The 16,246-nt window shown below is 40.8% G+C and overlaps 1 protein-coding gene across 3 annotated transcripts in view; it reads right to left on the reverse strand.

Moving 5' to 3' along the window:
* LOC132806698 (probable E3 ubiquitin-protein ligase HERC1) overlaps positions 1–16,246 on the reverse strand; it is a 343,050-nt gene that overhangs the window by 132,500 nt on the left and 194,304 nt on the right. For all 3 annotated transcript variants that reach the window (XM_060821274.1, XM_060821268.1, XM_060821283.1), the window contains 3 exons: positions 9,503–9,586; positions 4,126–4,658; positions 2,207–2,967 (listed from right to left, as the gene is read on the reverse strand). In XM_060821274.1, coding sequence (XP_060677257.1) covers positions 2,207–2,967; positions 4,126–4,658; positions 9,503–9,586 — 1,378 coding nt within the window. The remainder of the gene's footprint in view (positions 1–2,206; positions 2,968–4,125; positions 4,659–9,502; positions 9,587–16,246) is intronic.

Consider the following 16,246-nt stretch of genomic DNA (forward strand, 5'->3'; position numbering starts at 1 on the left):
ACTTTACACCAATATTAACATGTTATTTGGTTAAGGTACGGTTTTGAGATCTCATGTGGAACTTTGTGCATGCTACTTTCTTCTGAAAATTGACAAAATATTGAAAACTACAACTGAAGGTTAATATCTAGGAGCTTACAACATGAAAGATGAGAATGAACAACCCTGATAACAAAGCAACACTTGACCGTGTGCCATCAAGGAGGCCTAGCAAAACTAGAGACACCAAAAAGGGGAAAACTTTCCATTGGTTGGAGTCATACCTGGCACAAAGAAAAATGGTTCTGATTTTGCTGGAGGTCAGTCATCTTAGCTTCAGGACACTACCGCGGGAATTCCAAAGATAGTGTCCGAGGACAAATCATCTTCAGCTGCTTTGTTAATGATCTTTCTTCAAACATGAGGTCACAACTGGGGATGATTGTGCAATGTTGAGCACATTTCAAGATTCCTCAGGTAATGAAAAGTAACATTCACAGCACACAAGTGCCAGGCAATGACCAACTTCAACAAAAAAGAATCTAATCTTCACTCCTTAATGTTCAATGACATTAACATTGCTAAAATTGCCATTGCCAATATCCTGTGGTTCACCAATGACCAGAAGCTGACCTGAAGTAACCATATAAATATCATGGCGACAACAGCAGGTCAGAGACTAAGTATCCTGCAACTAGTAACTGACCTCTTGACTCCCCAAAGCCTGTCTACCATCTGACAAGGCACAAGCCAGGAATGTGATGAAATACTCACTTGCCTGGGTGAATGCAACTCTAATAACAGACAAGAAGCTTGACACCAACCAGGCCAAAGTAGCCTGCTTGACTGGCACCACATCACAAACACTGACTTCCTCCACCACTGATGCACAGCAGCAGTAATGGGTACTATTTAAAAGATACACTGCAGAAATTCACCAAGGCTCTTTGGACAATACTTCCCAAATCTATAATCACTACCATTTTGAAAAACAAGGGCAGCATACGCATGGGAATAACACTACCTATCAAATTCCTCACCAAGTAACTTAGGGTCCTGACCTGTCAATATGTCAGCGTTACTGGGTAAAAATTCTAACATTCACTTCCCAACAGCATTGTGGAAGCTCCTACACTGAATGGACTACATCGGTTCAAGAAAATAACTCACCATCACCTTTTCTAAGGCAGTTAGTGATGGGCAAAAAGTAGTGGCCTAACACACGAACCCCTCAATGAGTATACAAAAACAATAAAACTTGTGCTTGTATAGTCCATAGTGATTCAATGAATCTTTGTAATCAAAGCAGTATTTTTGAAATGCAATTGCTGTTGTACGTTTTGAAAGACAGGAATTAATTGATGCATAGCAAGCTCTTAGAAACACAATGTGTTTCTTTTGAGGGGCAATTGAGGAATAAGCATTGATCGGGACACCTGAGGTTTTTTTCAAAATAGTGTAATAACAATATGGAATTTCCTCAGTAGTCCACAGGAGAGTCAGCCTTAATTTCAGGAATGGCATTAAAGTCAAACATCCTGACATAAAATCAAAAATTTGATATTTTAGCTAAAGAGGCCAAACTTGGCCTTTTTAAAAAAAGAGTCATTCACAGGATGTGGGTGCCATTGGCCAGGCCAGCATTTATTACCCATCCCTAATGGAGTTAAGTGTCAACCACATTGGTGTGGGTCTGGGGTCTGACGTAGACAAGACCAGGTAAGGACAGTGGTTTCCTTCCCTGAAGGACATCGCATGTATTGTAATCAGGTAAAAGGAGAGCATCTCTGTATGCTGTAAAATGCAGCCCAGCAAATAATTAAATATATGCTCATACATGGGTTATTAAAAAACTAATTCTCATGTTCCACCATAAATCTTCCAACTCTGATGATTTATATTTTGAATTCAAGTAAAACACCACTGTTACTCCTGTTGAAAATATAGCACACAAAATTGATTACATCTGTCTCTTCCTAAGTGACTAGAAGTAATTTCTCAAACAGATGGTAAGTCACCGAAAAAATGAAGTTTCACTGTATTAGTGAATTTAAAAAAACTCTAGATGTAGTTGAGATCAATACAACTGGTTCTCTGAAAGGATTTCTTATTGGTTAAGCAATATGTTCATTCTTAAATAAGGCAATTATAATAAAAATAATCGTATGGGTACCAAACGTTACAGTACAATAATTAAGAGAAACAATTCTAGCCAAATGTTTCTTACCTCTATTCTCCTTAGCTCTGTAATCTCCCACCAAGGAATCCAAAGCAGACTTGAAGATCATAATATGTGCACGTTCTAGATCAGCGAGTGAAATTACTCGTTTAATTGGGCATGGTCGCACAGCCCATTTTACCATGCACCTCATTAAGTAATGAAGAACCATTCGGAGTTCAGTATTCTCTACGGAGCTGGAGGAAGCTTTGGCACATTCTGAACTACTTGGACTACTTGCAGTGATATTTGGAACAAGGAGCAAGTCCGCATATTTTCCATAACTCAGTATGGCACTAAGGGTTTTCATGGCCCCAACAGAGATATACGAAAGTTGCACAGCTCGTAGTTCAGCTAGAAACAATTCATGGTTTTGTAAATTCCGGTCACATGAGCTCTGACAGTTTTCAATTAAGTCACCATCAATTTTCAAAGCACATCCTTTCTGAGCTTCATTTTCTTCATTTTGATCAGTTAGATTTTTGGTGAGTACATTTGATGGTTCTCTGCTCTGTAAGTTGGTGGGATCTTTGTGGTCATCATCTGCCATACATTTTGCAATTTCATCATCCAATTTTTTTTCCAATTCGGGCTTGACAATCTTCTCAGCTGAATCTTTATTTTGTGTCACCTTGCCGCTTATTTCAGGTTCTTCATGGACTCCAGTCAAGTAGGTCAGGTCCAGTAACATCGCAGCTTTAAGACCATGAAATCTTGTGATATCAAAGGGGTATGGCTTGCATGGCTCCAACGTAGAGAGTGGTGTGTCACTGGGAGACCAAGAATTCAGGAAGCTTTATTAGCAGATGTTATAACATAATGATGAAGGGAGATTGAAAGCAGAAAATAAAAATGAAGAAGTGTGTAAAAGAGAAAGTAAAACAGATGTATTCAAGAACATGGAAAAAAAAGTATAGTAATAAAATAGATACAAAATGGAAAGAAAAAGTAATGAGTCAAAATTAAATAGAAGCAATGCTTTTAATCATTTATAACTGCCATTATGCCATATATGCATTATAACTGCCAGATTTATATCACAAGCGATATAATTTTTTTGTTAATTCCCCACTTGTTAAGACAGTATGATCAATTCAACCTAGACCATTTCAAAATGTATACTTCCCATTCAATTCACCTAAATCACCTGATCAGATCTGGAAAACATTGACTAGACAAATCAGCAAAGGAGTAAACCTATTCTTAAAGTAAAATGCATAACCAGGCTTGGAACCTGGCGTTTTCACTCATCTTGACTGCAGTGTAGCAGGAAACTAATTCCTTCAGAATATGTTAATTTAACATTATTCATTCTTAAGATTGGTGTAGCTGGTAACTTGGCAGTGTAATAAGGGCTGAAAATGTGTTGCTGGAAAAGCGCAGCAGGTCAGGCAGCTTCCAAGGAGCAGGAAATTCGACGTTTCGGGCATAAGCCCTTCATCAGGAAGGGCTTATGCCCGAAACGTCGAATTTCCTGCTCCTTGGATGCTGCCTAACCTGCTGTGCTTTTCCAGCAACGCATTTTCAGCTCTGATCTCCAGCATCTGCAGACCTCACTTTCTCCTGGCAGTGTAATAAGACAACCAACAAAAATCCAGTATCAACGATGCTGTTGCTAAAAACAAAGCTATATATACAGCACACTAGATTAAGTTTGCTTAACCTAGATTGTTATATGCGTCATTCTGATGATTGTTTTGTATCTTTTCAAGATGAGAATTCCTAATGTATTTAACAGCTGAACATATGAGAGACAAAGTCCACACTACAAAAAGATTTTCACTGTTGAGAATTATATTCTCTCTCACTCCCTCATCGCATCCCCCAATCCACCTCCTATCCTTCTCTGATTGATGGAACAGCCAGATGACCTCTTCCCATTATGTCAATGAAATACATTAATTTCTCAATTGATCTTAGATTTGTACCTGATGGTGATTTCCACATCTTCCCATTGTAGTCTTGCAGAGGTGCCTCTTTCTTTGTTAACTCCTAAAAGGGTTGCTCTGCGCCCTGAAGGTTTATGTATGCAATGACCACCAACACGGAGCCCACAGTCAATTCCACCAACAACTGCCAGAACAGGCCATACCTCTCTGCACAACATTCTTAGTTGCAGCTCAGCTAAGTCTGTGATGCCTTGGGCCTTATCTTCACCCTTGAATAACTTATCTTCCTGTCCTCTTGTTTCTTTTTCCTCGAAGGTACTTTTCTTTACCGAATATTTACTTCGAGATTTATTCAGCTTCAAAACTTTTGCTTCTTTCATTATTGAACCAATCAGCTCAAGCCTACAAAGCATGTGGTGGTTAATCGCAGGCATCCAGTTGTCATGGATATGGAGTTTTCGGATCAACTGGACCGTTGCTTCTGCCAGTACAGTTGATAGAGGACTACAAAATGGTTCACCAGGCAAGAGATCTCGACAAATTCCACGCATTTGCATATCACAAAGTGCCACCTGAAATAAAGAGAAGATTGACAGACTCCATGGGAGTACAGTAAATGGATTATACAAGTGTATCTACCAGGCAAATCACATGATGATTTTATTAGCCTTGGGTTACATAACTCCCAAATAAAGAGATGACATTTATCTTAAAAGGATTTAATAAGACGTAAATTTTAAGAAATGGTTTAGAACTTAAATTTTGTCTGTATAACTAGGAACTATATTTCCTGCATCTAATAGCTAAATGAAATTCACATAGCAAAAAGGGTGGTAACTTTAAATAAGATTTTTTATAGGTCTTGAAAAAGTCTAAATATAGTAGTAAACTTCTTACTACACCATAATGATAAATCAAGTTAATAAATAACTTAAAAATGTAAATACATTTATATAATTCAAAATTTACAGTCCCCGTGGCTCTAAAAACAAATGGACTACTAAATTAAGCATGTTTGTTAGCCAGAAGGCAACACCATAAGACCACACATTTACACATTTAAAAAATGTTCAAATGCACCATATTATGGAATGTTGAATTACATGCCAAAGTTATTGGAAGTACTTATTGGCCTTTGCCACTTTGGGGAAGGTATAATGTTTCTCAGGAGTTCTCCACGCTTTCAGCTACCACCATCACATCTAACATTTCGTTCCACTCCAATGTACTTAAATGTGTTACTATTGCCCATCTTTGTCACACCTTTTCAGTTAGACACCTTTGAACGGGTTTCTAACCCTGCCACTGTACTAAAATAGCATCCTATGTGACTGTAACTGTAAAAGTCCATCTCTTCTCACTTCTTTGGCTGTAGCCTCAGACATGCTGACCACACCAACTAATCAAACCAACCAGCACCTGCACTGTAGACTTACCTGTTACAGCATTTCAGATGCAGTACCAAGTAAATTTTAAAGGGGTTAAGTGCTGCTTCTTCCACCACGAAACTCAAGGAAGTAAGTCCCTTTGATCCTTCCTCTCATATTATGCTATTTGTATTTAATATTTCATATTCTTCCTCTAACTGGAATGTTTGCATCACCCTCTCCTTTTTATGGAGACAGAAACAAAGAACTCAAGTATTCAACAATACATGTCACTGATTTTCCTTCAAGCTGCTGTCTTCCCCCAGTTTAGAACTTTTGTTCTTTCTCTTTGTCTTTTTCTGAAAAGGTAATATATCTATCTGCAATGAACAACCTCCAGAATGGTCACACACTGCAACTTCATCCACTTGCCCAGCTACATTTCCTAAGAATAAATCTAGGATTGCACCCCATCTCAGTGGTTTTGTGTCAGTTAAAAAAAGTTCTCTTGATGAGAACTGCAACTTCCCAATAACCATCCTAATGTCTTAGATGATGCCCTCCCTCTTACACCAGCTTTCAATTTCTTTGCTTACTGGCACATGCGATTGGGAGCAATCCTTAGATTACTGCTTTAGAGGACCTGCTTCTCATCTCCTTCCTAGCTCCATAACATCTGCTTTCAGCACTTTACCCTCTTTGCCACCCAAGTCATTGATACTATAATGAACCATGACGTCCGGCTGTTCAGCCTAGCTTACAGAAACCCTACAGTGTGGATGGAGAGACCATTAGGCCCATCGAGTCCAGAATGACTCTCTGAAAAGCAACCCACCCTATCCCCGAATACCTGCATTTCCCAAGGATAGTCAATCTAGCCTGCACCTACCTGGACACTATGGGTAATTTAGCAAAGCCAATCCACCTAACCTGCACATTTTGGACTGCGGGAGGAAACTGGAACACCCAGAGGAAACCACTCAAACATGGGAAGAATGTGGAAATTCTACACAGACAGTTGCTCGAGGATGGAAGTGAACCTAGGTCGTTGGTGCTGTGAGGCAGCAGTGCCAACCACTGAGCCATCACACCACTCACATCAGGGAAGGCCCTGAAACCGCTCTTCGATATGTTTTACCCTAGTACTAGGAAGCAATATACCATCCTGGACTCATGTCTAAAATAGAATTGCCCAAGTCCTCCCTTAACCAACAAATTCCCTAACACATCTGGTCTTACCCTCTTCTTCCTCTCTTGCTGCATGGCAGAGCCATGCTGGATGTGTCATCACCTCTTTGAACAGGTTAAACACATCTCTCAGAATTGCAAAGGGGTCATAGCGACTCCAGATGCAGCTCAAGGTCTGAGACCTGAAAGTGAAGTTTCAGCAATACTTGCAGCACCTGCAGCCTGCTCGGTCACTGGCTGCTTCCTTGACTTTCTAAATACGACTGAACACGTAATTCACAAAATCAAGCTGCCTTGCTATGCCTCAACAGTATTTTACTTTGGTTTTCTTATAATAAGTTAATTTCACTTGGCCTTAACATATAAATCTTCTAAAATTGAAAACTTTACTTGTACTAAGTCATAAGAGGAATGCTTAACACATTTTACTAGCTGCAATAAACCTTCCTCAAGGTATCTTTCCTTCATGCATTGAATTCCTACATGAACCCAATTTACTACTCTCTCAGGCATTGTCTCCTGACCATGTGCCACTTACAAAACATTAATAAAACCTTCCTTCCAACCTGCAAACTAGTCACTTACTCCCTCCATCTATATGGTTACTATCTGATGTTCAACCAAACTATTCAACTTGGCACTCTATTTAAGTTGGGCGAGTATTTTTATTCTTTCATGGGATGTAGATGTAAGAATGCTGTTCATCCGTAATTGCCCTTGAGAAAGTGGTAGTCGAAAAGTGCAATGCTGGAAAAACACAACAGGTCATGTAGAATCCAAGGAGCTGGAGAGTCATTGAGATATGAGGAGATAAGTTTGGTGGGACAGGAGCAAGCAGAGATAATAGGTCAACCAGGGCAGTCAGGTTTGTGGAATTTGGGTAAGAGGTAGAATCAAGTGGTGCAGGGTTGCAGAATTATGGGAAATGAGGCTGTGGATGGGAGATCCCCGGAGGTGATGACGGTTAGGTGATGGGAGGTGAGGTTGTGGTTGAGAGGGAGGTAGGAAGAGGTGTCCGTGAGGTGGAACCTGGCTTCAGCAATGTAGAAGTCAGTGCAGGTTGAGATATGAGATATGTTCGGTGGGGCAGGATCTGCCTGACCTGCTGTGCTTTTCCAGTGCCACACTTTTCAACTCCGACTCTCCAGTATCTGCAGTCCTCACTCTCTTGAGAAATGGGACTGAACTGCCTTCTTGAACTGTTGATGTGCACCCAGCGTAGGTACACCTACAGTGCTGTTGAAGGGTTCATGCTTTTGATCATCTGACACTGAAAGAATAGTTTACAGATCCAGGTCAGGGTGGTATGTTGGGCTTGGAGGGGAAAATGAAGATGGTGGTATCGCCTGTATGTTTGTTGTCCTTGTCTTTCTCGATGATAAAGGTCACAGGTTTAAAAGGTGCTGCTGATAGATCTTTGTTAAGTTGCTGCTGTGCATCTTGTAATATCCACAGCTATCACTGTGCATTGGTGATGGAGGAAATGAAGGCAAGTTGATGGACGGAGTGGCAATCAAGTGAGCTGATTTACCCTGGATGGTGTTAGGCATCTTGTGTGCAGTTGGGGCGGCTCTCATCTAGGAACTGAACTGTATTCGAGCACATTCCTGACTTTGTGTCCTACATATGGAGGACAGGCACTGGGGAGACAGAAGGCAAGTTAACCCCCTAGAATTCCTTATCTCTGGTCTGCTGCCACAACCAAATTATTTATATAGCTGATACAGTATGGTTGTTGGTAAATAGTAAACCCCAGGACGTTAATAGTGGGGATTCAGAGATGGTGATGTCATTGAGTGTCATGAGGTGATGGTTAAACTCTCACTGGATGGAGATGACCATTGTCTAGCATTTGAGATTTGAATGTTACTTGCTAATTATCAGTCCAGAGCTGAATGTTATCCAGGACTTGCTGCATGTTGGCACATGCTGCTTTCAGTTGCAAATGGTACTCAGTACTGTGCAATCATTAGCAAACATCCCAGTTCTGATCTTATGATGGAAGTAAGGTATTGAAGCAGTGGAAGATAGTTGGACTGAGGACATTAACATGAGGACATTCTGCAACAATGCCCTGAGACGGAGATGATTGCCTCTAGCAACGACAACTATCTTCACATGGGCAGGTATTACTCCAACCACTGGAGATATTTCTCCTGATTCCCATTGAATTCAGTTTTGCTACGGTTCCTTTATGCCACATTCAGAGAAATTCTGCTACAATGTCACAGACAGTCAATTCTGACTTCTCCTTGAGTTTAGTCTTCTTTTCCCCTCGAGGCTTCTGACAACATACACTAACAGTTTAACTGCCTTTTTCTACCACTTACAGGGACTAATGTTGCTCCTCTCCTCGATACAGCTGTAGCAGGAAATCTCACACATGCACTTGAGCCAAGAGACTTGAGAATTGCTAAACTCTCATCTTCCATTAATTTAAATTCATCCAAAACTCTGCTGCTAGTATTCTATCCTGTATTAAGCCCCATTAACTTATCACTTCTCTGTTTGCAGATCTACAGTGGTTTCTGGTATGGCAGCTCCTCAATTAAAAAATTCTCAATTTTTCAATCCTGTTCTCAAGTTCTTCCATGGTTTCACTTTTCCATATCTTTAACTTCCTGCCTAACAAGTTTCTGGAATCTTACAGTTCCTCTGATTCTGGACACGCAAACATCCCTAATTTGAATCTCTTCATCACAAGCAATTATGCTTTTAGTGTGTGGATCCTAAGTTCTGGAATGTCTCTCCTCTTTTCTTTTTGCCTTTAAGACAACCTTAAAGCTCTAATTTTTGATCAAGATTTTAGACATGGAAGTTAAGAATTTGTTTGAATCTGTGGGAATAAATTATTCAGTTACCTTTTCTCCAGGATTACTGCTGTAAAACATCACACAAGGATACAGCTCAGTTGTATCAACATCTTCAAAGGCTAACTTTGGTTCCTAAGGCAAAGAACAGAAATTATCATTCATGGCCAGCGTCCCTTAAAACAGCCAACATTATCCAGACACAAAACACTTTCCCACTCCAGTTGCTGGAAACTTCTTTCTTATGAGAGGGGCAGAAATGGAATCAATTAATGGTTTCGAGAGAAATGGGATGGATTCTTGGGAAAAACAGACTTTCAAGACCTCAGAGTTACAGTGGGGTAAAGGACATGACTGGATTGCTCTCTAGATACAAAACATGTGATGGATAGATTGACCTTCTTCTGTGATATATGAATCAGTCATATGTTGTGCAAGTTGAATGTAAGTTTAAAGGACAACCATGTCATTGCTAATGGATGAGTTATGGAGGAAGCTCCATCCCCTGAATGTTGGTTAGGTAATTAAAAGCAAGTATTAAAAACTCAAGAGGAAAGAAAATTAGAGATAAACTCTGAACAAACACTAGACTTTTTCAACTTCACTTCTCTCCTAGCAACCTAACATATGAATTCAATTGCTTGGCATGCATGAAATATTTGACTTTTCTCAATTGCCTTTGACACTTCAGAAATACAGACTAGAGAAAAGAAAACCAATCACATTTGACCTTGATATTAACAAAATGTGACGGAAATGTATTTTTCAAAAAAAAATCATTCACATAATGGGGGCATTGCTCACTAGGTTATCATCTTTTGCTCACCCCTTGTTGTCTAGAGGGCAGTTAAGAGTCAGCCCATTACACTGGGTCTGGAGTGACATATAGGCCAGCCAGGTAAGGATGGCAGTCTCCTTCTCGAAAGGAGATTAGCAAATCAGATGGGTTTTCTGATATTCAATAGTAGTGGCACAGTGGTTAGCACTGCTGCCTCACAGCACCAGGGACTCTGGTTTGATTCCAGCCTTAGGTGACTGTCTGTGTGAAGTTTGCACAATTTCTCTTTGGGTGTACTAGTTGTTTTCTTGTTAATGAAAATTTGGGTGTACATTTTTTAAAAAGCTTTTTTCTCACTTTATGCCTGATTTGACACTGAATTCACTACTTTGATTGATGCTTCCATGTTCAGAACTGAAATGCTGTATATGCTGGTGTCCTGATACAAATACAAACAATCCTTAGTAGATCAAGGCAGCGCTGAAGAGCGTGAAACAGAGTTAACGCTTCAGATCAATATTTTTCAATCACTGTGATAAATTATCACTTAATATCCAAGGTTACAAAGATATATTGATCAATTGGGTCAATGGGCTGAGGAATGGCAGATGGAGTTTAATTTGAATAAACACAGGTAAAACAGTTTGGTTAAACAAACAAGGGCAGGACTTATACAATTAATGGTAGGGCCCTGGGTAGTGTTGTAAAACAAAAGAGACTTAAGGGTTCATATACATAATACTTTGAAATTTACATCATAGATAGACAGGGTTGTTAAGGCAGCATTTAGCACACTTGCCTTCATTGCTCAGGGTATAGAGTATACGAGTTGGGATTTTATGTTGAGGTTGCACAGGACATTGGTGAGGCCTGTTCTGGACGACTGTGTAGTTCCAGTCGCCCTGCTGTAAGAAGGATATTATTAAATTAGAGGGGGTTCAGAAAACATTTACCAGGATTTTACCAGGAATAGAGGGTATTGTTGAAAAATAGACTGAATAGGCTGGGGAGCTTTTCACTGGAGTGTAGGAAGTTGAGGGGTGACCTTATAGAGGTTTAGAAAATCATGAAGCATATAAGGTGAATAGCAAGGGTCTTTTCCCTAGCGTGGGGTTGGGGGGTAAAGTTAAAAACTATGCATATTTTTAAGGTGCAAGGTGAAGGATTTCAAAGGACACGAGGGGCAAATTTTTTTAAAAAACACAAAGTGGTTTATATATGGAATGAACTGCCAGAAGTAGTAGTGGATGCAGGTACAATTACAACATTTAAAAGACATTTAAATAAGTACGTGACTAGGAAAGGTTGGAGGTATAAAGATAGGTAAGGGGGACTAATTTAATTTGGGAACATGGTCGGCATAGACTGGTTGAACCAAAGGATTTGTTTCCGTGCTGTATGACTCTGACTCTTATCTACTATAAGTCTAAATAAGATGTGGTGGTTGTCCCCATTGTGGTCAAAAGGGCCATCAACTATGTCCAATTCATTCCTCCTACTACTACTCACATCCATTCCTATCTGCCCCGAAACCAAGGGCTTTCCTTGGTCTCACCTGATATTCCACCAGCCTCTGGAATCAATTGATCATTCTCCCTTATCTCCTCCATCTCTTGCATGATGCCTCTACCAAATATCCTTTATTCTCCACTTCTCAGCATTCTAAAAGGACTATATCTTTCATCACACTCATATTACTTCTCAATCACCTTCAATGTTCCCTCCTTTTCCCACTGCACCATTCCATGCAAGCACAAGAGACCCAACTGTCCTTCCAACTGTTCAAAGACTCAAAACTGTATATCTAGCAAAGACAGAGATTTACTTGTCCTTTGACGTCATTGTCTTGTCCACTTACACTGCTATAATGAAGTTCAACATAAACCCAAGGAACAGTATTGCATTTTTTGCTTGGGCATTGTATAGCCTTTCCAATTCAACCCAAGGTTGTACACTCTTATCTCCTGTTTTAATAGAAAACCTGAATTAAAGGAGGTGGTAAGAGTGCAGAACTCAGGAGGTGCTATTTAAAAATCATAAATAAGAGTGTGTGAGAAGCATTAGTAATCAAACCTTAAGCACACTGGACAAACAAATGACAATGAGAAGAGGACTGAAAGTATTATATCTGAATGCATGTAATATAAGGATTAAGGGAAATGAGCTTGTGTCGCAGATCAAAATCGGCAGGTATGAGATGGTGGGCATCGAGGAGACACAGCTGCCAGGGGATCAGGATTGGGATGTGAATATATTCTATCAAAAAGATAGACAGGTGGGCAGAAGGGGGTGGGGTTGCCTTATCAGTAAGAAATGAAATTAAATCAATAATAAGAAACAAAGTATGGTCAGATAGCGTACAATCAGTGTGGGTAGAATTGAGAAATTGCAAAGGTTAAAAAAAGCATAGTTGGAGTTCTATACAGTAGTCAGGAGCTGGGGTGAAAAATATACCAGAAGATAGAAAGGATATGGAGGAAAGACATCATGGGGAATTTCAATATGCAGGTGGACTTGGAAAATAAAGTTGGTAGTGGATTGCAAGAAAATAAATTTGTGGAATGTCCACAAGATGGCTTTTTGGAGCAGCTTGTAGTAGAGCCCACTGGGGAACAGACCATACTGGATTTAGTATTGTGAAATGAGGCAGAGTTCAAGGTGAAGGAACCCTTAGGAGGCAGTGATCATAATATGAGTCAATTTACTCTGCAATTTGAGAGGGAAAAGATAGAATCAGAGGTATCAGAGATGAATAAAGGCAACTACAGAGGCAATGGGAAGGAGCTGGGTAGAATTGACTGGGAGAGGAGCCTAGCAGGAAAGATAGTGGAACAGCAATGGCAGGAGTTTCTGGGAGTAATTCAGGAGATACAGCAGAGATTCATCCCAAGGAAAACGCAGCATGGCACATGGAGGGTGAGGCAACTATGGCTAACTAGGGATGTCAGGGATAGCATAAAAGCAAAAGAGAAAGCATATAATGTGGCAAAGAGCAGTCGGAAACCAGAGGACTGGGAAGCTCGCAAAGACCAACAAGAGGGAAACAACAAAAAAAAAGAAATAAGGAGGGACAAGATTAAAGATGAGGGTAAGCTAGCCAGTAATATAAAGGAAGACTGTAAGAGTTTCTTTGGATATGTAAATGGCAAAAGAGATCATTGAGTCACTGGAAAATGACGCAGGAGAAATAGTAGTGGACAACAAGGAAATGGCTGAGGAACTGAATAATTACTTTGTGTTAGTCTTCATGGTGGAAGACACCAATAATTTCTCAAAAATTCAAGAGATGAGGGGGCAGAGCTGAGTATGGTGGCCATCACCAAGGACAAGGTGCTACAAAAACAGAATGGCCTGAAGTTGGATAAATTACCTGGACCAGATGGACTACACCCCAGAGTTCTTAGGGAGGGAGCTGAAGAGATAGTGGAGGCAACCTGGTGATCTTTCAGGAATGACGAGAATCAGGGAGGGTCTCACAGGACTGGAAAATTGCAAACGTGACACCAGTTTAAAAAGGAGTAAGACAAAAGACAGGAAACTACAGTCCCATTAGCCTAACCTCGGTTGTGGACAAGACCCTGTAATCCATTGTGAAGGGTGAGATTTCTGAATACTTGGAAGCATATGGTAAAATATGGTTTCATCATGCCTGACAAATCTGCTAGAATTCTGAGGAAGTCTTTGGGCAGCAACGTGGCTCAGTGGATAGCACTGTTGCCTCACAGCACCAGGGACCTGGGTTCGATTCTAACCTCGGGTGACTGTCTGTGTGGAGTTTGCACATTTTCCCCATGTCTACATGGGTTTCCTCTGGATGCTCTGGTTTCTTCCCACTGTTCAAAGATGTGCAGGTTAGGTGGATTGGCCATGCTAAATTGCTCAATGTTCAGGGATGTGTAGGTTAGCTGCCTTAGTCACAGGTCCTACAGGGATAGGGCAAGGGGTTGGGTCTGGGTGGGATGCTCTTCAGAGGGTCGGTGTGGACTTGTTGGGCCGAATGGCCTGTTTCCACACTGTGGGGCTTCTATGATTCTAAGTAATTAAGTTAGACCCAGGAAAGCCAATGGATATTATCTACCTGGACTTCAAGAAGACTTCTATAAGGTACTGCGCAGGAGGCTATTGAGTAAGATAAAGGCCCATGGTATTAGAGGCAAGATACTAACATTGCTAGAGGCTTGGCTGTCTGGCAGAATGCAGAGAGTGGTGATAAAAAGGTCCTTCTCGGATGGCAGTCAGTGACAAGTGGTGTTCCACAAGGCTCAGTGCTGGAACCACAACTTTTCATTTTATACATCAATGATCGAGATGAAAGAACTGAGGGCAGTCTGGCTAAGTTTGCAGATAATACAAAGATAGACAGAGGGACAGGTAGCAGTGAGGAGGCGGGGAGGCTGCAAAACGATTTGGACAGGTCAGGAGAGTGGGCAAACAAGTGACAAATGGAGTACAATGTGGGAAAGAGAGAGGTCATACACTTTGGTAGGAAGAGTAGAGGCATGGACTATTTTCTAAATGGGGAGAAAATTGAGAAGTCTGAAGTGCAAAGAGACTTTGGAGTTCTAGTCCAGGATTCTCACAAGGTAAACTTGCAGGTTGAGTCAGTAGTTAGGAAGGCAAATGCAATGATGGCATTTATTTAAAGACGACTTGAATATAAAAGCAGGCATGTGCTTCTGAAGCTCTAAAAGCTTTTGGTCAGACCACATTTGTAGTATTGTGTTCAGTTCTAGATGTACTGGCCTTGGAGCACGATCAGAGAGGATTCATGAGAATGGTCCCAGGAATGAAAAGTTTAACATTTGGGGAATGTTTGAGGACTCTGGATCTATGTTGATGGAGTTTAGAAGGATGGTTGGGGGTGTGTGGGTGTGTGTGGTCTGTTTGAATCATATAGAATACTGAATGGCCTGAACAAATGGATGGTGGGAAGATGCTTACATTGGTAGGGGAGACTAGGACCCAACGGCACAGCTTTAGAGTAAAGCGTAGACCTTTCAGAACAGAAATAAGGAGAAATTTCTTCAGCAGAAAGTGCTGTGGAGGCCAGGTCATTGAGTATATTTAAAACTGAGATAGATAGGTTCTTGAGTATCAAGGGGATCAAGGTTATAGGGAGAAAAGGCTTGAGAAACTGATCAGCCATGATTAAGTAGCGGAAGACAAAAAAAACTGTAGATGCTGGAATCCAATGCAGATAGGCAGGAGGCTGGAAGAACACAACAAGCCAGGCAGCATCAGGAGGTGGAGAAGTTGACATTTTGGGTGTAAGCTGAAAATGTGTTGCTGGTTAAAGCGCAGCAGGTCAGGCAGCATCCAAGAAACAGGAAATTTGATGTTTCAGGCAAAAGCCCTTCATCAGGAATGAGGAAAGTGTGTCCAGCAGGCTAAGGGTGTAACCCTTCTTCAGGATTGAATGGTAGAGCAGACTCGATGGGCTTAATGGCCTAATGTCTACTCCTATGTCTTACCGTCTATTCAATAATTTCAGATCATAACTTCAGATTCCATTTTTTTGGATTCTACTTCAACCCAATCATAACCTCTCTTGACCCATCTGCTTTTTATCTAATCTATTACAATGTCATTTGTCTTCACGGTCATCACTTTTGTCCTTTATCTCTCCTGCCTTCCAGTCTGCCCTTTCATTCTCCTCCTCCATCTTTGACCACACAGCAATTGCTGTAAAAATGTATAATCTGTTATCATTCAAACTTCTTTCATTTCTGGAGAAAGACCATTAACCTGAAACTGTACCTTTCTGGCTGACCTGCTGAGCAGTCGCAGCATTTCCTGTTTTTACTTTCTGGCTAACATCCACGAGTCGCAATCTGACTCAACAAAGAATGTAACTGGGAGAAAGTGAGGACTGCAGATGCTGGAGATCAGAGCTGAAAATGTGTTGCTGGAAAAGTGCAGCAGGTCAGGCAGCATCCAAGGAGCAGGAGAGTCGACGTTTCAGGCATGAGCCCTTCTTCAGGATGTAACTGCACAACTTTACCATTTTTCGAAGTACT

Source organism: Hemiscyllium ocellatum, chromosome 1, assembly GCF_020745735.1.
Source record: "Hemiscyllium ocellatum isolate sHemOce1 chromosome 1, sHemOce1.pat.X.cur, whole genome shotgun sequence".
NCBI classification, from domain to species: Eukaryota; Metazoa; Chordata; class Chondrichthyes; order Orectolobiformes; family Hemiscylliidae; genus Hemiscyllium; species Hemiscyllium ocellatum.